Below are 25,581 nucleotides of genomic sequence, written 5' to 3'. Positions count from 1 at the left end.
AAATAATCAAGTTAGTTTCTGCTGATTGGTCAGGGCAAAATAAACCCTCCACCCAAACAGAAAACAATTATGTGTAATTATGTGTGTATAAGTGAAATTGAAATGGCAATTCAGTCAGATTATCAGTGTCAAAAACTAGTTTTAAGACCTTTATTATTTCAGTATTGTGCTTTCACATTGCTCTTTTCTAAACTAATTTGTGTTAACTCTAATTTAGGTTTATTCAAATTACAGTAGAGCAAACCTGGGGCAAACATATAAATACTGTACACACTGGACAGAGAGGGGGAGGATTAAGGGGTTAATGGGGGCCCGGCAGCTCATTTTTGCCCCAGGGGCCTGCGAGCAGGTTAATCTGACCATGCTGGGGATAACATCAGTTTCTTGTTGTCTTCTTTATAAAAATGTGAAATATCTCAAGCATTTATTGTACATGTAAAGGTGTATCCACAAAGGTATTTGTCTTTATGTGCAAAGAAATTGCGACAAGGCGTCTTGCCACTTTTCTAAGGACTGAGTGACAGGTGGTTTTTGATAAAGATCCACTGAATAGCTCTTTACTCCAGTTGTAGGGACTGTTGAGCTATGTGCTGAGACACAGAAGCTTGTTTGGCCAGATCACCTGATATGGCGAGAGGTCTCTTCCATCGCCGTGATCCTGAGGCCAAGGACCTGCTGAAATCACAAATACAGAAGAGTATGGAGCTTGTCAAAACCCACTGAGGTGCGGAGGAGAGACTGAACTGAGTCAATAAATAATTATGCACCTATCAGTGACTACATGCAGAACACACTCGGCTGGTACGGTTTGGGGCCTGACTGTTTATTATCTTTCATGAAACTATCTGATAAAGACTTTAGCTCCTCAGCTTCCTCAGCTCATATGTTCCCTGAGGGGCAGCACATTTGGTTCAACAGCAGACCAAGTGGAGCCATGTTGAATTACTTTGTATTTCTTTGCTTTTCTTGGAGAAGCAAAATTCAGAGATGTTCAGATCACTGTTGTAGACAAAGAAAGGGAAATTGGCTCCAAACGTCTTAAAGCTGTTGTGACTATATTCAGCTTTTTGTCAATAAGATGAAAATATATGAATAGGTAAATGCTGGATGAACATTTAATGAATAATGATTTACCACTGAGCAGAAACAATTTAATAATTTTGGGTTATTGAAAAAATGTAGTATGTAAACTGGACAAAATCTTTGAATATGACATTGTTTTCCATCATAGGCCAATTGATGATTTGATTCCAATAGTGTGACCAATTTCAGGAGACAGTTAATCAGTATTGGGATTCGTCTAAAGCCAAACAAAGCACTGAAAAATTCAGTAAGAGCTTTTTAATTGTACAAGCTGGGACAGACACTGCCCAAGCACCGGTGCAGCTGAAAGTGGAGAGGAGCACACACTGCATCAAACAGTTCACATTAAAATTGGCTGCATTGGCACATGGATACAGGGAAATACATAATAGTGTCCAGTTAATGAAAATTTATAAAATGAATATGACTTCAAAATTAATACTTAATACTTAATACACTCAATATAAGCATTAAGTATAGTTCTTTTATGTGGCAGTACACATAAAACACATAAAACTACTTTGGGAGCTTTTTAAGGGAAACATGGTTCAAGAGGTTAAGATAGTGCTTTTAACATAGTGAAAGAGAATTTATTGTAACTCTTGCTTCACCTCAGATGCTTGTTGAGGTACTGCGTGGTAAAATACAGCTGATAAATACTGTCCTTGTTTTATTCGATTATTTTCCTTGTTATCCTCACCACAAGAAGATTGTCTTTATTAGGGATGCACAGCTTAATTTTAAATTAGATTTTTACTTATTCTCATTTACAGTAAGAGGTCATGTTTTTAAATATATTGTAACATTATACACTTAACATTGATGATGTATATAAAATCACCATGAAAGAAAATCAGTACCACACTAGCATACCTTTTAAATGCCAAACCCAACAAAATACCGAACAAAGTTTTTTTGTTGCAAATTTGTTTGCAAATATATTAATCTAAAAACTCAATACAATTACTTGGAAATTGTACATGTCATACAATAAAGTGCTGTTTATTAATATGGTGTCCATAGTCTACAGTCACCACACACAAAACAGTGATAAAGACAACAGACCATTTGTATTCATGGAGAAAAGTAACAGCCACAACATCGGACTGGTTTATGAAAATCAGCCATCATACTGTCCAGTGACAGAGAGACAATATAATCCTATATCCTGAATCCATACAAAATGCATGCTCTGATTTTTTTTGAATAATTGGATAATGCTTGAATAAACCTTGATTCTTTTCCAGCTTTGAAAGGCTGAATATTGAAATTATGGACTGTCTTATATTGAACTAATAAAATAAGTTCTGTTCGTCACAGGATTTTATTGGCAGAATATGTTTAAGATGAATGAGGCAAAAAATGGGTCTGAATTCAAAACCCTGGTTTTTATTATTCCAGGAAGATAGACATAACCACATAACAATGTTGCCTTTCTTTGGTTATTAAAGTTAAATCAACCATGAAAAAGTTTCCATTTAAAAGCTGGAACCAACTGCAAGTGTTTCATTTTGTGCACATATAAACATGTTTACAATAAAACATTCAATAATTAATTGCTGACTGAAACATCTGCTCTTATTCAAAGTGCTGCAATATAAGGATATAATGCAAAACTGAATTCTGGCTTTCACTAATATTAGTTTTTATTACAGAAGCGAGTTATGAAATCAACCTTAATCTAAGTAATGAAACTACTATATTATGTTCACATGACATCTTTGCCTGGTCACGCCCCTCTTGAGTCTAAAGTAATGAAACCCATGAGTCTAAAACCAAAACCAGAAAATAGGGACAACGACTGAAATAAATCCAGGGCTTTATCATTTTATCCCTGACAAAGTTTTATATGTTGTATTTCATAAATATTGAAGAATGTTGATAATAAACCAAAATCAAAATTGAACAGTGAGGCATTCCTTGAAGTCTCTTAAAATACTGAGGTGATCATGGGGATCAAATACCTTCAGATGGAGAAAGAGTGAACTGAATGTCAGAGATCAGTTTGGTCAATGTTCATGTCTACACCTGTATTTCTGCCTCCAATAGGCTTGCAGTGAGGGGCCCTGAGTCAAGTCTGATACCCCCAACCCCTGTCTCTGACACAACTGGTGAAGCACTGGGGGTCCTCATGGTCAGTGAGGACAGCGATGGAGAGAAAGAGGGAGTCATGGCTGAAGGGGTGAGTCCTGTGTTCCTGGCTAAAGGGGAATAGGCATATTTGGGGTAAGAGGGCCTCCTGCTCAGGGTTGGCATGCGAGCCGGGTTTCGTGGAGGCACAGTCCTAATGCCAGGCTGAGCCACTCCTGTTATAAGAGGCGGTGGATACATGAGACAGTTCAACTCTGTTGCTAAGTCCTCACGGCCGCCTTGGAGCTCCTCATCAGGGAGCATCCCGATATCGGTGAAGACGGAGGCCAGAGCCTGGAATTGTGGCTCCCAGTCCAGGAGGTAGTCCCAGCTGTAGCTGCCCTGCATCTGCTCGTCTAGACACAACAGTGACGACAGAGAATCCGCAGACGCCTGGGCTTCAGATAGGGGAGCGTACCCTTTTGACTCCAGGCTCTCCTCCAAATCTCTCACCCTAAGTATTGCAGGAAGTAGCCCCTCACCTCCTCCCTCCTCTTTGAAGTGGTGGAGGCTTTCTGTACTGGCCATCCCTGAGATTAAACATTTACTAACTGTTAAAAGTTGCTCCGGCCCTACATCAATAGAGTGGCAGGAAATATTGTCCCCAGGTACGGCAGAGTCTGAGATCTCTAAGGCCTGGTTCCCTTGCACAGGTTCAACTCTTTTACGGCAAGGATACTCATTGATCCACTTGATCTCCTGGTCCTCAGCTGTCTCACCCTCTGCTGATCCACGTCCGCTTGAGTCTGACTGAGTATAAGGGTTTGATATGTCACTCTTGTTCATTAAGATGCTGGGCTGTGTCATCTCCTGCAAAGAGATGGCACTCTGTGACTGGACACAGGTTCTGCCAAATGAACCTGTGTCATGGTTCAAATTTGAGGCAATGGCAGCAGCCTTTTTGATGGCGGCTTCTTTGATTTTAAACCTGAGAACCAAGCTCACAAAAATGACGAGGACAAGGAGGAACATGATTAATGAGCCACTCAGAGCAAGCATGTGCGCATTGAGAGGCATCCCAGTGAGTGCCTCTGCTGAGCTGGAGATGTCAATGGAAACCAGGGAGGCGGTGGTCCTGGAGCCCAATCTGGGACTACTTGCAGACACAACCAGCACCACCATATTATCATTGGCATGACTGCCTCGTCCACGAAATACAGGACCTGACACATAGATAGAACCAATTGTTTTGTTTATTGAGAAGAATGGTGATGAGTTCACCAGGGAGTATTCCACCAGCCCATCCACTCCTCCATCATGGTCCATCGCCATTACAAAGCCGACTGTTTCTCCCAGCTTGGCGTTTTCCGGCAGGAGGAAGCGGTACTGCTTCTGGGTGAAGACTGGACTGAACTCGTCCACTCCCTTGATGGCCACCTGCACTCTCACTGTAGCTGCTTTGTCGCCTTTGTCCCTGGCTTCCACTACAAAGCAGTACTCACTCTCACGTTCATAATCAAAAGTCTGTCTGGTATGAATATCACCTGTGAAGGGGTCAATGGCAAATGCCTCCTTTCTCTCAGGGTTGCCACTGCCATAGTCCATGAAGCAGGAGGACAGAATCGAGTACGTAAGCTGCCCGTAGGGGCCTAAGTCATTGTCAACAGCGTGGACTGAACAGGCGTGGGTAAACGCTGGTAGGTTTTCCAGTACAGAACAGTTAACAGTAGGGAACATGAAGTAAGGAGTGTTGTCATTCTCATCCAACACTGTGATAAAGATGACTGTAAAAGCCACTTTACGGTCTTCAGATGATTCAATGCCATCAGCTGCTTGGATGGTGAGGGTATATTTTGAGTCTTCCTCATAGTCGAGTGAGTGGTTCACCACCAAAAGGCCAGACTGAGGGTCCAGCTTGAGGTGACCTTTGCTGTTCCCAGAGATAATGTCATAATGCAGCAGGCCGTTGGTTCCCAAGTCAGGATCCTGAGCGCTGACCTGGATCAGACTGGTACCGACTTGGGTGTTTTCACTCACCTGTGCATGGTATTCTGTGCTGGAAAAGATTGGCGCATTGTCATTGCAGTCTGTCACAGTCACCATAATGACAGCAGAGTTGTTCAATGGAGGCATTCCTCGATCAGACACACTCACTGTTAGCGCGTAGCTCTCTGTGGTCTCGCGGTCTAAAGGGTTACACAGAACAAGTTTTCCTACATTTTTCATCTGATTCTCAACCTGAATCTTTTTTACTTCCAGACAAAATTGCTTCTCCTCATTTCCCCTGATGATGGCATAGTCCAAATTGGTATTTTCGGGGCTCCAGTCTTGGTCTTCTGCAGAGAGTGTCAGTAGGGTGGTATCTGTGGGTGTGTCCTCTGGGATGGTAAGAGTGTAGATGTCCTGGTGGAACAAAGGTGCATGGTCGTTGGTGTCCAGAATCAGCACGTCTATGGAGGTGATAGTGGAGCGTACTGGATCTCCTCCGTCTCTGGCCTCAACGAGAATATGGATTGGGTTGCTGTTTGTGATGGCCTTTATGGGCTTGTTAGTGAAAACAGACCCTGCAAAACAAAAAATGTGTTCAAGAGTAAATTAATTTCTTTAAAACTACTATAATTGATATTTTTTATAACAACAGTGTATCAAATGATAATGTATAATGTCAGAGGCGCTGCTTATAGTGATTAACCTACAGAGCATTGCAGCTCCTCTCAGCTTTAAGGAGATAGATTTATAAAGCAGGCAGCTGTTTTCGGCAAAAAATCTCACTGGACACTAGCATCAAACGGCAAACAGACACAGTTAGCAACTACCTGGTGAGCATAGTGGAGCATTTAGCAGCTAAAGGGACAGATTTCCCTCAGGATTTGAGAGACAGAGCTAGAGGAGAGTGAATATTAGACTTTGATTCAGCAGGTGGACAGAAACATGATGAGCCCACAGAGAATCATCACCCAACTCAGTTCCCCTACAGAGCATTTTAGCATCTTTCAGCACCCTCTTTTGGTTTTCTGGTCTGCAAACTACTCTCTCATGAACTTCACTTCCAGATGTAGCAAGAAGCTGTTTTCAGCCAGAAAGCTCATAATGCAGTATTTAGCTAGCTGAAGAGCCACATATGTTTCTCAGATACCAGAGATATATAAAAGAAGAATTTTTCATTTTTGACTTACATTCTTTAGGTGGTCAGAAACACGACTCTAAATGAATGCTTGTGTTGACACTAAATTGGCAACTGCTTTGCCATAACAACTCAATAAGGTGACAACATAATAGATTTAAGCTTGTTCTGCTGCCCCCAAATGGCCAAAAAAGAAATCAATCAATACAGCTTAAAATGCTTTCGAAATACATTTCCTTAAAGTATTGCTCTCTGTTAAAATTAAATTCAGATGTTTGGGTCTTTATGTTGGGAATGTAAAAGGCAGAATAAATTTAACACCTGTATCAAAACAATGTGTTTCAGTCAGTCAGACAGACATCCAGCACTCATTCAAACATACTATAATGTCAATTTCATCTTACAAGCAAAGTAGAGAAACTATAAGAATGACCTGACATCTGGTCTCAACAAAACTATAAAACTCTTTTCAGTTGGTTGAACAGATGGTTTAACAAATACACAAATTGTCCCTGCATTTGTTTCTCTCCAGAATAAGATCTATAAAGTCTGTCTGCTTGGATGACAATGTATTGCAAGTTAAATCATAATTGCCCTTGTCATTAGATACAGCAATGCAACATGATTTCCTGTGTGACTATTATTTTATGAATTCCATGTGCAGACTATAAGACCAAATTTTCTTCTTGGATGACAATGAAGTGTTTGCCCATCCAATTTACTGTATTATTCCACTTCACTGCCACTTAAACTTCTCTCCAGGATGACTTTATTAATTCTGAAGCTCTCCTCTAAAGCGGTACCATTCATTGTTTGCTAAATATATAAGCATGGAAAAACTGAGAGGCACTTTACCACAAAAAGAACCATATTAAATTTTTTGGATTTGTTTTAGAGAGCTTTAGTCAACACTGATGCAAATTTCACTTTCCATTAGTGCTCCTCACCGCAAAACAGGGCAAATACATTTCTCTGATATTAAACTTCGGGGTTTAAACATGATAGAAGCCCATAAATCACTCTTGAGTGGAAAAGACTAGCCAGCACTGAGGAGTGCTGGTTTGCTTTCAGCTATGTAGGATTTATCTTCTTTCTTGGGTTTAAGGATTTCTAAAAGGGAGATAATGGGATAGGCATGGCTCCTCTGAAGCACTTTATCTCAATGACTTCTAATTGCCTTCACTGCTGCTAAATCTCAACCCGTTCTCTCTCTCTCTTTCCCTGTCCATGAAACTTAACTGTACATCCAAGACTATAAAAATATAAAACAGTGGAGAAGTATACTGCTACTGGCACAGTTTAAACTCTAGGTAACCTCTGATAGTGTTTGCTGAGCTCCTCATAACCAGGTTAAGACTTTCTCTGTGCCCTCTCTTGTGGAGTGTGCCCCTTTAACTATGCCAGAAAAAAATGATTTTAATGGAGGGAACAAGAATATGAATATGAAAATATGAAAATCAGACACCCAGACAGTCATGAAACTTGTCACCATGAAGTAATGTCTTTTACAGAAGAACTGTGGTACATTTCAATGGTTTTTTTTTCTTTTGGTGACTTCTTAACCTCTCTCTTTTTTCTATATATTATACATATATATATATATACACACAGTAACAGTTTATTGTCAGTGAGACATTTATATCAGAGTCATTGCAGGATGTCTTTTCCATCAGTTGAGCTGTTCTTACCATTGTCTGGATGGATATAAAAGCCTTGTAAAGGAGATGAGAGCAGTCTGTAGGTGATCTTGCCATTGACTCCAGAGTCTCTGTCAGTAGCAGATACAGACAGAACGAATGTGTCCGCTGAGACCAACTCTGACAACTCCACCTTAAAGAAAGAACAACTAATGAGTCATATCTCCAGCAAGATCATTATGTATACTGCATAGCTCGTCAGATAACACTTTCTAATAAGCCATACTTTATAAAGGGTTTTCAAGTTGTAACTAATGACTTTATTATTGGTTGAGAACCTTGTGACTCTTTATTAATAATGACTTTGTAATACGCTGTCAAGTCTGCACTCACAAATAAGAATAAGTCATTAATAAAGGGTAATGACGACAGGGTTGCCTACAAGTTGTCCTTATTGAAAGCATAATATTAATTACAAGTAATAAATCCTTAATAAAGCATGCCTTGTTAAAAAGTTGATTATAGTTATGCTACAGTGGTGATTGTATGGATTTTCTTTCTTATTGATGGCTTGGTGACCCAAATCAGCTGTATGTGTGACCTTTATCTTTTCATTGATGGATACAAATCATCTGTACCTGGTAGGAGACCTGGCTGAAGACTGGAGCGTTGTCATTGACATCAAGCACTTGAACTTTGACCTCTCCGGTGGTCTGGTGGAGGGAGTCGGACGCCCAGACTGTGAGAGTGTATTCTGTCTGCTCCTCGTAGTCCAGGGCTCGAGTCAGAGTAACCACACCAGTGTATCGGTCGATAATAAAGGGGCTGTTGGTGCTACTGTTGTATGAAAAGTTGTAGGTGATGGTTGAGCTGAGGTCCACATCATTTGCGATCACCTTGGTAACCATGTGACCTGCTGGCAGATCTGCAGTAGAACCAAAGATGTGAGGATAAGTGGATATAGATCATAACTTTAAACACACAACATCAAGTCAGAGAGCAGGGCAGTGGGAGAAGGTCTTACTCTCTGCTATAACCACAGGCTCCATGGGGGGGATGGCAGGGCTGTTGTCATTGACGTCCACAACTTTCACCCTGATGGTGGCGGTGCTGCTGAGCGGAGGGTTCCCCCTGTCTGCTGCCTGCAGAACCAGCCTGCAATATAATAAGAGAAGTAAACAAATGATGGCACTTAAGCGTATAGCGTATTGATGTATAACGCTAGGCTGGAAATTTATGTATTAAGTATGGTGCTGAAAATGAAAAACTGAGCAGTTATTTTTAGGTATTTGTACTTCTAACATCAATCATTCTACTTTCACTTGAGCAGATTCTGACTCTTGTACTGAGTGACATTTTTCAGTTATGCTGTTATCGCTGAATCAGGAGGATATTCCATTTCAGTGTGATTTGAAACTCTTTTGCCTTGTCAGTAAATCTGTCAGATAACTGTCTTATGAAGAAAAGACAGGCAGTGCACAGTCATAACGAAATTATGATCAGGGCCCCGTCTCATCAAATTTGCAAGATGCAAGCTGCGATTTGCATTAGATACACAGATAATTTCCTCTCGCTCATTTACAGTAGAGACGTTTCGCTTATTAAAATAGTAACCCGTGCATGAGCTTGTAGGACTCAAATATGTATCTGGAATTTGCAAGTGACTCATTAGTGAACTATAATGCTGCCACTGTTTACAATCTGCATGTGAGCAGTGTAACAAACTGACTGACTCACTGAGACCACACACAAAAGGAGTTTATTTCCCCTTTTAAACTACTTTAGAGAAGTCTTATTCCCCTCTCCTCACAAAGATAAAACTGATTATTTTGTTAACATTCAACAACTGCATCTTTCCTGAGCCTGAGTCTCTGACAGTGAGCTCATGGCAAAGACTGGATGTGTCTTTAGATGGATATGTGGTTGCTGAAACCAAGTTTTTAATTCCAGTACAGTAGTAGATACACATTTAACTGTGAAGATGGACAATAAATTCCTGTATCATGTTTTAGCTTTTTAGACAACCAATGAAAGACACTTTCAATGAAAGAACCCACAGATGCTAATGGTACAGAGGCTCGCCAGGACAGAAAATGGGACTTTTGTTCTCTATTTCCAAAGTAGAAGCATATAAATCTTGTCTTGACTATGATACATGCTACGAATGGGTACAGAAATACTATTTAATGTGTTACATCAGCGTACTTGTATGAAGGGGTGATCTCTCGGTCCAGTAAAACATTAGTGGCAAGGATCCCGCGAACAGAGTCCAAGATGAATGCGTTGTTATGGTTACCAGACACAATTGCAAACTCAATCTGCCCGTTTATCCCGCTGTCAGCATCAGACGCAAACACCTGGAGAAAATATGGGAGGAGATAAGTCTTAAAATGGATCATCTCACTAGTTAACACAATAAAATATATACCATAGGGCTTGAATATTCATAGTTTTACCTGCGTAATGTAGGTATTGTGCACTTGTCCCTCCCAGACAGCTGTTCTGTAGCTGCTGTATTCAAACACTGGTGCGTTGTCATTGATGTCTAGCAGGCTGATGGAGACCCTGCAGTGAGCTGTCTGCAGCCCGTTGTCAGCCAGCACCACCAGCTCGATCTGAGGGCTCACCTCAAAGTCCAGAGAGTTATCTTTCTGAACACGGATCTCGCCTAAAAATAGGGTAAAAAACGGCATAAAACAACATCATTCAGGAGTGGTATAGCCCATTTTAATTCAAGGTGAAAGTGGAAAGTTTATTTTAAAATATAAAACATTCAAAATTATAAAATGTAAAACTGAATAATATATAATAATATTTCAACTTTGGCATTGTAACGCCTATATATATTTTTTAATCAGATCAGGGAAAAATAAAGAGGAAGTAAAGGAAAGAAAAACACAACTGAACATAGGTTCATGCTTTTGTAGAAGCCAAAAGTATTCAATCCTCTGACACAGAATGGTGTTATTTGAATGTTGTGCAACTGTATCTATGCAATTGCAGACATGGGCTAGAACATGATAAAATCAGGCTGGCAACAATCATACTTCTTTAGGAAGTACTTGTATATAAACAACAAGATGTACAAGATAAGTTGAAGGGGCATTTTGTAGAAAGATACTAAAAATAGTGAGGTTGGATTGTTAACGTTCACTGGTAAGAAACAAAGCAAAATGGAAACTGGATATTAAAGATATTTTCTGGATACCGTAGTGGAAAAATAAAATGGATGAGTGAATGAGAAATTGTGCTATTACATAATTCAAATGAAGATAAAAGCATGCATGACTTTCCTTCAAAATACATAATGTAACTAGAATGCCATCTGTGAGTGATAACTGTGAACTGCGACAACTTTGGAAGGACAGAAAAAAAGAACAAAAAAAACTTTTTGTTTGCAAAATCTCATGTTTCTTACCTGTGTGACGGTTAATGGAGAAAACGTGATTCTCGTTGCCACTAAATATGGTGTATGTGATCCTTTGTCTGCTGTTGGTTTGGTCACTGGCCTCAACTTTTGCAATCCAAGTACCTTTACAAACACAGAGTGAATATGTTAATGAGGTATTTAATGTCATCAGTAGAAACAACAGAAACAGAAGTGGTCCAACCTACCAGCTCTACTGTTCTCCTTGACAGTGCCGTTGTACACTTTGTTTGTGAACTGTAAACCTTCATGTTCTCCTTTTAGGTGGATAAACACCAGGCAGGTGGAGGTTAAAGCAGGTTGTCCTCTGTCTGAAACCACAACCTGCAGCTTCCTCCCAGAGAAACCTGCTCTCACTCGTCTCCTCAGTGAAATCTCACCTGTCTCACCGTTGACGTCAAACAGATTTTCCTCATCAGACAAAAAAAACTGCACTGTGCCATTGTCACCCTGGTCACTGTCTGTTGCTGTCACCGTGGTAACTATCTGGTTTGGAAGAGTCCTCATGGTAACCCAGGCGCTGATGGGATTCTGGACACAAACTGGCACGTTGTCATTCACATCCTCCACCTGTATGGTCACTGATGCCACAGAGCTCAGCGGTCCTTGAGTGCAGCCGTCAGTAGCCACAGCTCTGAGGGTGTACTGGGCCCTGCTCTCCCTGTCCAGAGACCTGGTGGTGCGGATCACACCTGTGGAGGCGTCGACTGAGAAGGCCCCCTGGCTGCTGTCCTCTGTCAGCGAGTAGGTTATGTCCCCGTTGGACCCCTCGTCAGGATCCAGGGCGATAACACGCAGGACCTCAGCTCCGGCAGGTAGGCCCTCCGTGATGGAGGCGTGGTAGCTCTTACGGGTGAAGGAGGGGATGTTATCGTTCTGGTCCAGCAGCACCAGCTGGAGCTGGGTAGAGGAGCTGAGTGGAGTGGGGCCATAGTCGCGGGCCTGTATGGTGAGCGTGTAATTCTGACTTTCTTCACGGTCAAGGACCTGCGTGGTGCTGACAGCACCTGTGTGACTGTTGATAGTGAAGCGACCTCTGTAGTCCTCACCTAAAGACAATCAGAGTTGTAGTCACAACCAACAGTGGACAGAAATAAAAGGATAGTTTTGGTTTACTACAACTTGGGTCTTATTTTGGTGGATTTGGCAATTATGTCTATTGCTTATGTTCACACTGTAATTGCTGAGATCTCAAAAATTCAACAAGATAGCTGTGAAAAAGTTCGACATGAGCAGTCAGAGAGGTTGTAAATGAGCAGATAATTTAAAGCTAAAAGTAAAAAGTATTTTAAAGGTAAAACCGAAATTGAGTGCACCTGAAATGTTGCTAATAATCCTTCATTGTACAGTAAAATGTGCGCACAACTACTGCATGTACGATAACTCCAAATTAAACCAGAAAGTTGGTCTTAAAACTGCGATGGAGACTTAAAACAGAGAGTTTGGATAATCATTTTACCATTAGTCTTTGTTTTATCTTCCAAATAATTTTGGGTAACCTAGAGATCTGTGTGTAATCTGTGTTCCTTACCTAGTATGGAGTAGTGTATAGTTCCATTCTCTCCGTGGTCTGGGTCGGAGGCCTGAGCAGTGTGGATGACCCCGGGGGACAGGTTTTCTGGCAGGCTGATCTGGAAGGATGACTGCATGAACTCTGGAGGGTTGTCATTGTCATCCAGCACGGAGCACAACACTGTAGCGGTGCCTGAAAGAGGCCGCGTGCTGCTGTCGCGAGCCTGGACTGAGGACAGGAATCGAAAGGAATTCAAACTCTGACTCTTCTCCAACATATTTCAGCAGAAATCTTTAAAGTCATTTTGATACTTAAACTTAATTTGACTGTCATGTAAAATCAGTAATCCAATTTTTCCCCCCTAAAGCTTCACAACATTTAGAATTTTTTTTTTAGCAACTGATTTTTACTGCTTGAAAAAAACATCAGGGTTCCCATTTTAAAAAGTGGTTTCTATTACTATTATTTAACATTTTGCCCTTATTAGTAGGCTGCAGTGGATATACAGGAAACAGTAGGTAAGAGAGAGAAAGTGGTATGACATGCAACAAATATCTCTGGCTACGACTCAACCGGGGACGTTGTGAGAACACCATGACGTCCCCTGATTTATTGTTCTTATTTACTTTCTGGACTCAAATCCACACAGAATCTCCACCTACAGACAAGTTCCCAATCAAATGTACAGGAATAAATATAGCTATTGGTAAATAACTCAAAGGGACAAGTATTAAATGTAATAGATTGTATGGAAATATACAATTTTGCTCAACACTCTCAATCTAAAAGCACAACGATGAGACAATCTTATTGGCACCACTTCTGCTGACCTAAGACTGAAGCCAGATTACATTTTTAATAGCAGCACTGACTCTTAGAAAGAGAAAAAAAATCCTGTCAACATAAAATGCACTGCGACAGATTTTAATACTTGCTGAAAAGAACTTGGTATTTCATTTCTTTCCAAAATTCATCTGCAGCCAGAAAAAATTGTCTCTGCATATTTCGGTATTTCCCAATAAGCCCTGTGTGATTCTGGCACAACTTCAAGACATTCAGACTTTCCTGTTATTATATTTCGTTATTAGATGTAATTGTTCGCCATACTGCTGACTGTACAAATATTATGATAAAACATCTGAAAGCAGTTTATCACTAAACACTGCTGAATAGTTTAAATGTAATTACTGAGTATCCCCATGAGAGAGTGAAAGCAAACACTTCAAAAAGGTTGAGGGTGCAGCAGCAGTCAGCAGAGGTTAGATATACGTACAGTACCACATCTCTTTAAACGTCTACTGTTTATAAATCAATCTGCTGAATAACGTGGGGGTGGACCTTGAAGTTCTTTATGACTTTGGCTGTGAAGCATGACAAGAGAGAAAGTAGAGAATGAGAAACAGAGAGGCGTAAGGAATGAGAAAATGTCTTTATGTACTTTCTTTTTTGTTTTAATATTGACATTAGATGTTTTTATAACCCTTCAGGAGGAAGATTTAAGCCAAGTATTGATTCAAATGCCAAAAAGGAACACTGAGCAAACAACAGAATCACAGTCTTTCAAACAGTCGGATTGTGGATGTGTGTATATCCTCAGGGTCACATACGGCAATGTCAGGCGATATCTTTGAAATACCATTTTATCCAGGATTTCTCGCAGAATAGTGCTGCCAACCCCCACACCACTGCACCATCTGATTGCAGCCATCGATGATACGAGTCTACAGTACTAACTTGACCTTCAACTTGATGCAGTCCAACTGGTCACTGTAGGGGTGAATTCTTTCCCCATAAATCAACATCGAACTGGGACTGATTGAGTTGTTTGTCACTAGTTTCCCAACTTGGAAACTTGGAGGGTTTTTTCCAACATTGCAACATGCTGCTCTGATTAAATATGTCGCAGTGAATATATGATGAGATTAATCCATCACTATCACCTGCTGAGATGAATCAGATCTCGCTACATCTTATCAATATAGTTACTAACACAGTTTAAACAACCGCCTCACTCATTTAATGTGTAGTCTTTGCTGTGTGATGTAGCGTCACTGCTCGTTTTTCCTAAAGCTTAAAAAGTCAAGTGTAAGAATTTCTTCTGACACTGGTGGATGTGCTTTTTTTGCAGGAGAGACAGGTTGCTTCCACTATAAAATGCTACGGGAAACCCTGTTATTTCATTAATATCATCAATATGTTTTTGTCTTTATCTCCAGCAGGGTTTTAGAAAGGGCGTCACAAAGGTTTCAGAATTTTGTTAAATTACAAAAAAACAAGCAGCAAACTGAAAACGAAACATGAAAATCACCAAAACTGGAGTCACTACTTGACAACAAGAGTTTGAGGTTTTTCAGAGCCCTACATCTGCTTACATTTCTGTCACTTCTGGCGTAGCAGGTTTTAACAGTGTGTGTTTATGTGTGTATCTGGCAGCATGTGCTTGCTCAAATGTCCTACCTCTGAGAGTGAAATGTTGCTGCTGCTCTCTGTCCAGGTAGGAGGTAGTGGTGATCAGACCGGTGTAAGGGTTGATGCTGAAGAGGTCGTAGCCGGGGCCCGGCAACAGACTGTACCACACCACAGCGTTCTCCTCTGAGGGACAGAAACAGGCGGTAAATACAAATGTTTTATAAGCTCTGCTGGACTAAACACTGTTATGGGCCTTGATGTAGCTTCATTTTAAAAAGTGTGAGGAAAACTACTTAAACTAAACAAAAAAAAAAAGAAAAATTAAGGTCCTGTTATTAATGTTATGGTGACTGAATTGAGTCCTTCTGTGCCCAGACTGTGAGCTTAGACACTAGAAAGCAGATGCACATGGCAGATCTTACTGTACAGCCAGAAGAGATGAATCAAGGGCAACTGGTACATACATACATACCGTACAAATCCATAAATTTAAAGAGAAAACATCTCAGAAGATTTACATGACAGAAATGTGCTATCATGAAAGATACAAGGTACTCTCTATTAGCTGCTAAAACAGAAATCTCCTCATTAAAAAGCCAACAACATATCACCTTCAAACAAGCAAATCAAATCCTACTTTAACTGAACATCTATCTGCCTACCTCAGTTGATAAGATCTGCCTTCTCTGTAAATTATATTTCATTTATGGTTCTGTGTAATAATATTTTTAGGTGTGAATGTAATGTCTAATCTTCTGCTTATTCCAAATATCTTACAAAAATATTCAGCCTTGGAACGATTAAGATTTTTCAATACAAGAAATGCAAACACGTGTGAAATCATCAAATTTCCAAGTCTAAAATAAGCTCCTACCTTCCTATGATGTTCGTTCATGTTTTCCATCAGTACCGATAAAATAGTTTTATTTTTCTTCGAACCAGAGATTCAGTTTAGCAGCTCATCAGGTGAGTTTATATTTATGACTGCTTCTATTTCAAGAAGGCCTTATCTGATCACCAAATTGAAAACAGAACCATCACACAACATAATGTGGGCAAAAAACCCGACTTATCTGAACACTGTGCTGCTCTGGTCTGACCCTGTTTCTCGAACGTTCTTCTATTGGCAGCAAAACATCAACCAAAAGAATAAAAGTTAGCATTTAAGCTACACACAAACTCTGTTAGTGAAGCTTATCAGCGTCCAGTAGCAGCTACAGAAGGTGTATTTTTTTTATATCGTGTCAGTTTCAGAAGATCTCTGCAGAAACTGTGAGTACAAGTTAGTCACTATAAAAACTGGTCACAGTTTGTTCTGTGGATTATTCAGAGTAACACAGACACTGTTTCAGCTCAGAGATGTTGCTTGAATTTTAGTGTATCTCACTTTTAAATTCTCAGCACAAACAATAGTTAATTCACCTCAGAAATCTCAGAGACAGAATCTGGACAAATAAAACCAAAACTATCTGCATGGCTGGATACAACTGGAGCTAAATGAGAAAATCTGTTATCTTTGTAATTTGAGTAAACCAAAGCGTTCATGCTCTTGTAGGTTGGAGTAATAACTTTACTGCCAATGTTTCTATAACCAGACTGACTCCTGATTCATTAGAAAAGGTGTTTTTAGCTGTCTTAAAAAATGTGATGAGTGACCATTTATGAATGCCAAGATGCTTGTTTTCTGAGATATGGGTTGTATTTTTTTCCTTTACTTTTCATTTTTACAGTAATTACATATATATTGCTTAATGATTGGCCTTTTATTTATTTATTTTTTATTAATTGAGCAATACTTCTTACATCATTTTTATAGTTAACGGCAGGATTCGGAGCTACCCTTATTACTAATTACACTAACTCCTCTTAATAGAATAGAGATGAAACAATTACTTGATTAAATGATCAATATAAAATTAATTGGCAACTATTCTGATAATCATTTAATCGTTTCAATTTTTCTTCAAGCAAAAACATCAAACATTTTCTGGTTCCAGCTTCTCACATGTGTTTTCCTGTTTTAAGTAATTGAAAATTGAATCTCTTTGTGTTTGGGATTGTTGGTCAGACAAAACAGGCATATATACGTAATATCTGCTATGATTCTTTTGTTATTTGTCATTGCAAAAAACAAAAGAGACACAAATAACAAAAGGGATTAATAAAGCCGCCTAATCTAAGCTTTCTGTGTGACTTCATTTTTACTCAGAACAAAAGATTATACTCAACATTCACCAGATTTTCCTGCCACAGTTGACTGAGTTCATAACATAAACCGCAATTTCTTCATACTTTTGATTATATTTAGAAAACAATTATGAGGGTTAAGAGTCAAAAAGTCAAAGAGTTAATTAGCACTCCTTGATGCAAATGAATGTGTACACGGTAAGTCTGATGTGATCAAATCTTACCATAAAAGTACGATTGGATCACATTCATCTCCATGAATAATAAATTTGTCTCCTTGTGACCCCAAAGACAGAACAGTTATTCCCTCCAAACATTTAAACATTTACTGAACAAAGTGAAATCCAGGACATGCAGAGCGTTACACAGGTTAGCTGTCACACTCGAAACTGGATACAGAGACCAACACAGGCACAAAACAATGGTCATTTTTGGGGAGCGCTGGGGAAAAAAGCAGCACAAATGATAATCAAATAAGACTGGTGGGAGAGCGGGCTGAGCTGCCAGACGGGGCGATTTGAGGAGACAGATGAAAACACGGGGCCTATTGGCACAGATGGCTTGGATTATGGAAATCATCATGAGAGAGGACCTTTCAAATCTCCCAGAGGAGCTGTGTGCTTGCTGTTCTTGGACAATTCTCACCCCCAAGAATGTTAGTTCACATCAAAACCCCTCCTGTACAGATCCTCCTGCCACATGCCCTCCACCTCCGGGTGCCAGCAGTATTTAAAAGGACTCGTACTGTCAACACGAGGAGACGAAATGGGATTTAGGAGGCCCCGCACACAACGTGTTAAAATAAACAGGGCTGATGTGTAGATTTGCGAATATGATTAGGGGTCAGATGAATGAGATTTGGTGGGATGTACAGTGTACGTAGCATATGAAAAAGACACAAATGGAGCAACACATGAGGGAAAGGGGCAGAGGTTGGTTTCAATTAAACGGCTAATGGAGTGAAACTAAACAGACGATAACCTTGATTCACTGTGCTGCTGAAGTTAAACCAAAACATGGAAGGGTGAGCTGCTGCTCAACTGGATTTTGTCATGTGGTGCTTTGCTTTATGTTACCTTTTAAACAGAAGAAAAACAGAAGAAAAGCTGTGGGGGAATTTCCTATTTTCAATATTTAACTCATGAAGTAATAACAGGTTGAAGTGACACGGAAAAAGAAAAAAACTCCTACATGAATGTTTTAATATCTTCAGTTTTATTCCATTTTTATGTGTCACTGTTTGGTTTAATGCATACGTTTGAGGCTGCTTGGCTTCATGGACGCATGCTAGTGCTGCCATCTAGGCACCATGGAAGCAAACTGCCATTTCTTCCACAGGATGATTATTTCAGGTTAAACTGAATGCTACAAGAATGCTGCAATCAGAACTGCAGCTCATCAAAACATTTTTAGAGACCAGTCAGTTTATTTCTTAACGGCCTCTGTTGTCATTTTTATTTATAATAGCCAAAAACCTTGAGAGCTTTACAATCTGTATGAAAAATGTCACCCTCTATCCACAGATCCTTAATTTAGATGAGAAAACACTCCAAAAAAAAGGGAAATCCCTCAGTACAAACAACAGAGGACAGGTGAGTAGACAGAGTTAGTGACTAGAAGTACAGAGCAGATGCTTCTGTGTTTGTCTCTGGACTAAAGCATCCATCACACTCTGATCAAATCTGCCTTCAGAGACAAATAGCTTTGATGCTGCTGGGTCATCCTGGTTCTATATTTTTATATTTGGGCAATCATTGGATTAGAAATAACTGAATTTGGATGCACTTCTTAAGAATAAAATCCATTCACTGTTGGAATTTTCTGTCACAAATATGGTTTGCAATATTTGATTATAAATAATCTCGTTGAAGAGTGTTATTTGACAAAAGCAGCTTAGTCATGACTAACAAATAATCAAACTCACAAGAGGATATAAAATGCTGATAATTATTACCTGAATCCTTATCAGTGGCAGAAACCCTGGTGACCGGTTCACCAGGGTCTCTGTTCTCTGCCACACTGGCGTTGTAGATGTCTTGATCGAAGACGGGCAGCTGGTCATTCACATCCCCCACCTCTACTGTCAGAGTCTGGGTCGAGGAAAGCACGGGTAGACCGTGATCCACCACACGGACGGTCAAACGGTGGGAACGCTGCGTCTCATAGTCCAAAGGGGCCGAGAGAAACAAGAGGCCTAGAGAAGATGAACCAAGATGGACTTTGAAAATGATGGCCACAAAAGGAGGAATCATTTTTTTAATGCAGCAATCTTGTATAAAAATGAGAAAAAGTTTATTAGTTTACAATGTTTTGGTCTGTCTGACCTTCATCAGGTACACCTGAAATAATTCAGACATACTGAAACATCGTAAACGAGTAAATATTCCAGCAGTAAGTGAGAGTGTGTGCTGGAGTTTTTCTCAATTTATTCAAGTTGTGCTTTTCTACGATGCACTTGTCGCATTTTAATGTTTGCAGAGACTTTTTTCCAATTTAATATCAGAGATGGCGTCAAACCTCACGTATCATGCACCAGTTATACCTCTCAAAATAATCACTTCAAAACTGTACAATGTGGTTTGATAAACCACCCCCAAAAAATCCCTTCCTCTTTGAGCTACATAATCTGGAAAAAAAATTGTTAAAAATTATTTAACAGAATGAGAATTATTTCTAGCCATCAGGAATTAAATACTAGCATAATGATGTTGAATTTAATATTTTTTTTGACTAATTCTGTCTGCATCCTATTATTGTTGCTAAAATAAACCAAAGTCCACATGAGGATCAAGATTTCATGTATTTGCTAGCATGTTCACTGCTTTTTTAGTGATTTTACTGAACAAACTAGATCTCTTAAAAATACTACCGTCAGGGGTGTAAAAGTTTTGTCTGACAAGTTGCTGCTAATGTCCTATTACACCCTACCGATACCTTTACAAAAAAAGGGAGTCTGTACTTAGCAAAAACAAAGTAGTTCTAAAACTCAACTCAGTGGCATTATAATGAAATGAAAGCCTTCCACTTGTTTTGTCACAGCTTTAAACTGCATCTCGCTCGCTATCATGTGTTCAATGCCACACTTAGGTCGCATGATGACACCTGAGCCATTTGCTAATGAGTACTGTGTAGTGTGGTTGAAAGCTATGAAAAAACTAGTAAATGGACCTTGAGTTGAGATTATTTTATCACATATTAATCCCAAGGTCAAGAATGAATTTCCATGCTCATATTGTTCTGTTGTTTTCTTATGTGGTCGGGAAATCTGGTCACACTGCTGATATATTGCTGATATAAGTGTTTGAGTGTTTATTAATTTATAACCATGTTTGCTTGTATTACTTTAACCTTGATTGTTGCGTCTTTAATGTAATCAAAAGTTGTCCATTATCAGAGCAAAAAATCAAATCCTACCTGTTTTCTCCTCCAGTGTGAAGAATCCTTTTTTGTTTCCACTCATGATGACGTAGGATACAACACCATTTTCACCTTGATCTCCATCTATGGCCACAAAATGATGCAGCAGACTCCCCACCTCTGTGTCCTCCATCACCTGAACTGTGTCCGCTGATACAAACACTGGCCGGTTATCGTTCACATCCAACAGGAAGACCTGAGCCGTCACTGACGTCTGTTTACGCTCGTCCCTCCTCTTCGCCTGGTCGGTGGCTGTTACAGTGAAGGCATAGCTGGGGGTCGTCTCACGGTCTAAAGGTGCCACTACAGTCAAGGTCCCTGTGTAAGGGTTCATCTGAAAGGGGAAGCGTGAAGACAACCCACTACGTCCTGGGTCAAAGGTCAGGGAGTAGCGGAGGGCGCTGTTCAGAAAGGTCCCATCAGCGTCCCTGGCATGAAAAGCAAACGCCAGTGATCCAACTGCAGCATCCTCCCGCAGACCGAACATCACCAGTTTATCAGGGAACCATGGCGTGTGGTCGTTTACATCCTCCACTATCACGCTGACCAGCACTGACACGTTCGCTGCAGGATCGAGTCCTACATCCTCAGCACAAACCACGAGGAAGTACTGCATGGCAGACTCATAGTCCAGTGGCTGGTTTATGTATATGTCACCAGAGGAGCCGTCGATGCCGAAGTGAACACTCCCGTCGCCCTCAGTGATAGAATAGTGGAATTTCCCTTTACCTGAAACACTGGCAGAGCCGATAACAGTCGCCGGCTCCATGTCCTCTCTCACCGAAAAACGTCTCACTGTTTGGTGGTCAGAGTGGACAAACTGAGCCTCCACTCCATGAACCTGCATGTGAAATACATACAGTATTACACTGGTAATTTGTTTATTTGCAAAAAAAAAGAAAAGAAAATGTAAAAAGCAGTAGAATTATAAATAGCAAAAACAGAAAGAATCATATATTTCCAACAGATGTGCTGGAAGAGGCCAAAAGAGAGAGAGATTTATTGTTTGGACCCCTTTGAAGAGTTGTAAAATTTACCGGGGGAGGAGATTTGAAGGAAGAAAAAACGTGAACCTTTCTGGATCTACGTGCTGAACACTGTGTCACCTCATGGTCTACATGAGTGCTTATAAATATATAAATGTCTCCCTCTGCTGCCAAACTTAGTTATGGATTTTTTCCTAATAGCTTTTCTCTCTGCACATCTCCTGTAGAGACTACAGCCTGATTCATGACAGTTACTATGTAGTTTTATCTACACAACGGATCAATTATGGGATCATGTTTTTTTTTGTATCATGTGATCTCATCATTGGTGGAGCTGTAATTTTTTGCATGTTTATACTGTTTATGATGGTCTGGATGTGAATGTTTTGGAGCCAGCAATATTCAATGTGTCGACTCTAGCAGATAGAAATAAGGTTTTTTTAACTGGTTTTGTATAGAAATCTGCCGATTATGCTTAAATAATCATTAGAGACAGAAGGCAGAATGCTTTGAAACAAAAACATACAAACTGATCAAACCACACTTTGTTGATTTGGAAAACTTTTGTGTGGTCCTCATGTTCTATAACAAATACAGTTTTAAGAAATATCTTTTGTAAATGATAATTTTACTGCATTTTTTCAATGGAGTGTTTCTGGCTAAGCTATAATGCAGTAACATACAATAAAAGAGTGAATCATATAATCATTACTTAATTCAATGCTTAAAGACTCTGATCAGAAATTGAATTAGAATGAACTATATACAAAGTAGATTAATGTAGCAGGAAGTTCACTTAAAAAAACATGAATCACAGTATTCAGCAGAGGAAAGTCTGTACCTGTACATGAATGACTGCGGTGTCCTCCAGAGGTGTGGCTCCGCCGTCCCTGGCTGTTACTTGCAGAGTGTAATATCGTTCAGCGTTCTGGTTGAAAAGCTCTGTTGTCCTGATGTCTCCAGTTTCACCATCAATCTCAAAGTGTCTAAAAGCCTCATCTTCTAGATCAACTGAGAGAAACACAAGGCGGTGATACTGAGGAACTCATGAATAAAAGAGACACACAATAACAGTACATGACATTCACAACTCACCTGTGACCAGCGAGAGGGTAACTGTTCCATTTTCTCCTGCATCCAAGTCTTTGGCAAACATGTTTGTCACCAAGGATCCTGTAGGTAGACCAGCCCATATCTGCAATGTACAGATTAGGATGTACAGTGTGAATTAGGTTGGATATCAATATGTGACCATATGAACCAAACTGCACACTTCTGTGGTTTTGCTGTTTTAGTCAAGTGATTTATGACACATCGTCTTAAAAAGTGCCTTAAGAAAACCACTGAAATAATATAATTAAACAGAAATATTATTCCTAATGCTCTGGATGAGTCATAAAGGCTCACACACTGTTTTAAGAAAGTGAAGTCAAATATATAATATTATAGATCAGAGATTTTCAAAGCGGGAGGCAGGCGTCCCCAGGGGAGGCTCAGTGAATGGAAGTGAAAAAATATTACATTAGTTATTAAAAGGAGATCACATAGAATAGCTTAAATGTGTGTGATTTGATTACATAGATAGTTCAGAGATACAGTAGTTTAGGGGAATTTTACTGTTTTTCCTATTTACCCGAAGTCATAAACTAATGCCTTGGGACAGACTTTTTTATATATTTGGTGTAGTCTGATGTTATGTCAAACAGCAATTTTAGGCTATCTTGGCTAAATTGTTGAGTTTCTATGGGATCAAATAACATAATCATGATCCCACAGGCATTCAGCAATTGAGTGAAATTAAGCAAGTAAACTAAGGGGGGTTGAGAGGGTGCCTTTTTCCAAGCTTTATCTAAGGGGAGGCCCACAGGGAGCTCCTGTTATAGATAATTAATGTTATTATACAAAATATCAATAGAGCAGTTGCCTCAGTAAAAATAAACAATGCTACAGAAAAATAAATATTATATTAAGCATTTTGCTCTCACTAAAATAAAAGACTGCAATTTTAAATGTCAGACTTATATCCAAGAAAAAGTAAAAGCAGAGGAAGACATAAAAATCTGATTTTGTTTTGTATTAGTGTTTTCTCCGTTGTTCAACACTAAAATAAGTTTTTAAAAAGTGCTTAAAAAGTGCTATAATCTATAAGGAAATAATTTTGTTATTCTTAGTATCAAATTTGGTTTAGATCTCTGTAAAAAACTTTGCATCTGAAGAAGGATTCACTCTGACAGGATCAGACGGACTCTCTAAGTCCAATGTGGACGTAAAATCCAAACATGTTTACCTGAACGTTAAGCTCCTTGCTGGCAGGCAGGTGTGTAAACAGTGGTGCGTTGTCATTGACGTCAGTGACCAGGATGTGAACGGTGGCAGTGGCGTTGAGACGAGGGTGGCCCTGGTCTGTCACCATCACCTTCAGACTGTGCTGGCTGTGCTGCTCGCGGTCCAACGCCACCCAGTTGATGATTTCACCTGGAAGCGTGCAGAGAGGACAGATAAAGGGCGAGGACTGTACGGCTGCACGGTAAAGCAAAAAATGATTAGTTATTAGTGTGAAAGTTCTACCTGTTTTAGCATTGATACGGAAGAACTTTCCATCTGAGAGGAGGATGTAGGACAGCTGGGCGTTTTTCCCAGAATCCTCATCCACAGCTTTAACTGTTCCCACCAGTCCTTGAGGTGACGACCCCTCTGACACGGTGAAGTAGTACACCTCACTGCTGAACACTGGAGCGTTGTCATTGATGTCCAGCACCAGTACGATCACCGAGGCTGTAGCTGTGGTGTTAGCCAGCGAGGCCTCCTTCGCTGTGGCCAGCACCCGGAAACGAAACATGGATTCTGTCTCGTAGTCGAGGTTGTGAGAGAGATACAACCATCCCGTCTTTGGGTGAACCCGAAACGGAGCGGGTGGGAACCCCGCTTCTGCCTCCAAGGAGTAAGTGAGACCTGAGTTTGATGTGTGAGCTCCACGGCTCCTGTGTGCCCTCACCTGGATAACCCGTGAATCCTTCCGGTAGCCCTCGCCTATCTCCACCTGGTAGACTAATGTCTCGAAGGCAAGACTGTCTTCGGCAGCTGTTCGGTCTACGTTGACTGTGAGGATCAGTGTGGAGCTCAGGGAGGGTTCTCCTTCGTCTTCTGCCACAATTTCCAGGCTGTACCTCTGCTGATGATCCACCTGTAAGCTCTGATTTAATGTCACTGTCCCAAGGTTGGGGTCAACAGCAAACGTACCATTTCTGCTACTTTTTAGGTAATAATGCACCCTCCCGTTGGCTCCACTGTCATAGTCATGTGCATGAGTGATGAACAACACCGTTCCTGGGAGAGTGTTTTGGGACACTGTGATGGTGTCAGTGAGTTTCGGGAAGAGAGGGGTGTTGTCGTTAATATCAGCTATAGTAATGTTGACTTGTGTGGTGCTGTAAACAGGGGAAGTGTCAGTGAAGGACTGAAGAACCAGCAGGGCATACGGCTGTGACTCATGGTCCAGAGGTCTGATGTTGCTGATCAGGCCGGACTTTGGATGGACTGAGAACAAACCCTGAGGGTCGCCAGAGGAGATTCGGTACGATACAGATTCCATAGAGTCTGTGAAGACAAAGATTATTTACATTATTTATTTGCAAAAATAGAAATCTTTTTTTTTGTTTACCTTGTTTACTGGGAGAAGCCATGTAAAACTTGGTTTATTTGTCCAGATTTTGAGGTATCTGCCTACA

At 40.2% G+C, this 25,581-nt stretch overlaps 1 protein-coding gene and 1 long non-coding RNA gene across 3 annotated transcripts in view; one reads left to right on the top strand and one right to left on the bottom strand.

The window, feature by feature from the left end:
• The window catches only part of LOC122979695, a 50,442-nt gene extending 29,475 nt beyond the window's left edge, over positions 1-20,967 (top strand). The window contains exons 3-5 of one of the 2 annotated variants that reach the window (XR_006402901.1): positions 3,133-3,265; positions 15,349-15,466; positions 20,881-20,967. This is a non-coding gene — a long non-coding RNA (uncharacterized LOC122979695). Of the gene's footprint in view, positions 1-3,132; positions 3,266-11,605; positions 11,693-15,348; positions 15,467-20,880 lie in introns of those variants that run through there. The other variant, XR_006402900.1, reaches the window with a different exon arrangement.
• dchs2 (dachsous cadherin-related 2) overlaps positions 1,551-25,581 on the bottom strand; it is a 35,607-nt gene continuing 11,576 nt past the window's right edge. Inside the window, exons 5-20 of the mRNA XM_044347368.1 lie at positions 24,422-25,450; positions 24,141-24,328; positions 22,949-23,048; positions 22,695-22,864; positions 20,865-21,708; positions 19,405-19,644; positions 15,312-15,446; positions 12,873-13,082; positions 11,530-12,390; positions 11,333-11,446; positions 10,371-10,582; positions 10,120-10,271; positions 8,939-9,069; positions 8,553-8,839; positions 7,966-8,107; positions 1,551-5,717 (exon numbers count right to left, since the gene is read on the bottom strand). Coding sequence (XP_044203303.1) covers positions 3,106-5,717; positions 7,966-8,107; positions 8,553-8,839; positions 8,939-9,069; positions 10,120-10,271; positions 10,371-10,582; positions 11,333-11,446; positions 11,530-12,390; positions 12,873-13,082; positions 15,312-15,446; positions 19,405-19,644; positions 20,865-21,708; positions 22,695-22,864; positions 22,949-23,048; positions 24,141-24,328; positions 24,422-25,450 — 7,427 coding nt within the window. The 3' untranslated portion in view covers positions 1,551-3,105. The remainder of the gene's footprint in view (positions 5,718-7,965; positions 8,108-8,552; positions 8,840-8,938; positions 9,070-10,119; positions 10,272-10,370; positions 10,583-11,332; positions 11,447-11,529; positions 12,391-12,872; positions 13,083-15,311; positions 15,447-19,404; positions 19,645-20,864; positions 21,709-22,694; positions 22,865-22,948; positions 23,049-24,140; positions 24,329-24,421; positions 25,451-25,581) is intronic.

This window comes from Thunnus albacares, chromosome 3, assembly GCF_914725855.1.
Source record: "Thunnus albacares chromosome 3, fThuAlb1.1, whole genome shotgun sequence".
NCBI classification, from domain to species: Eukaryota; Metazoa; Chordata; class Actinopteri; order Scombriformes; family Scombridae; genus Thunnus; species Thunnus albacares.
The sequence above is the reverse complement of the archived record's forward strand: the minus strand, read 5'-3'. Positions and strand labels throughout refer to the sequence as shown.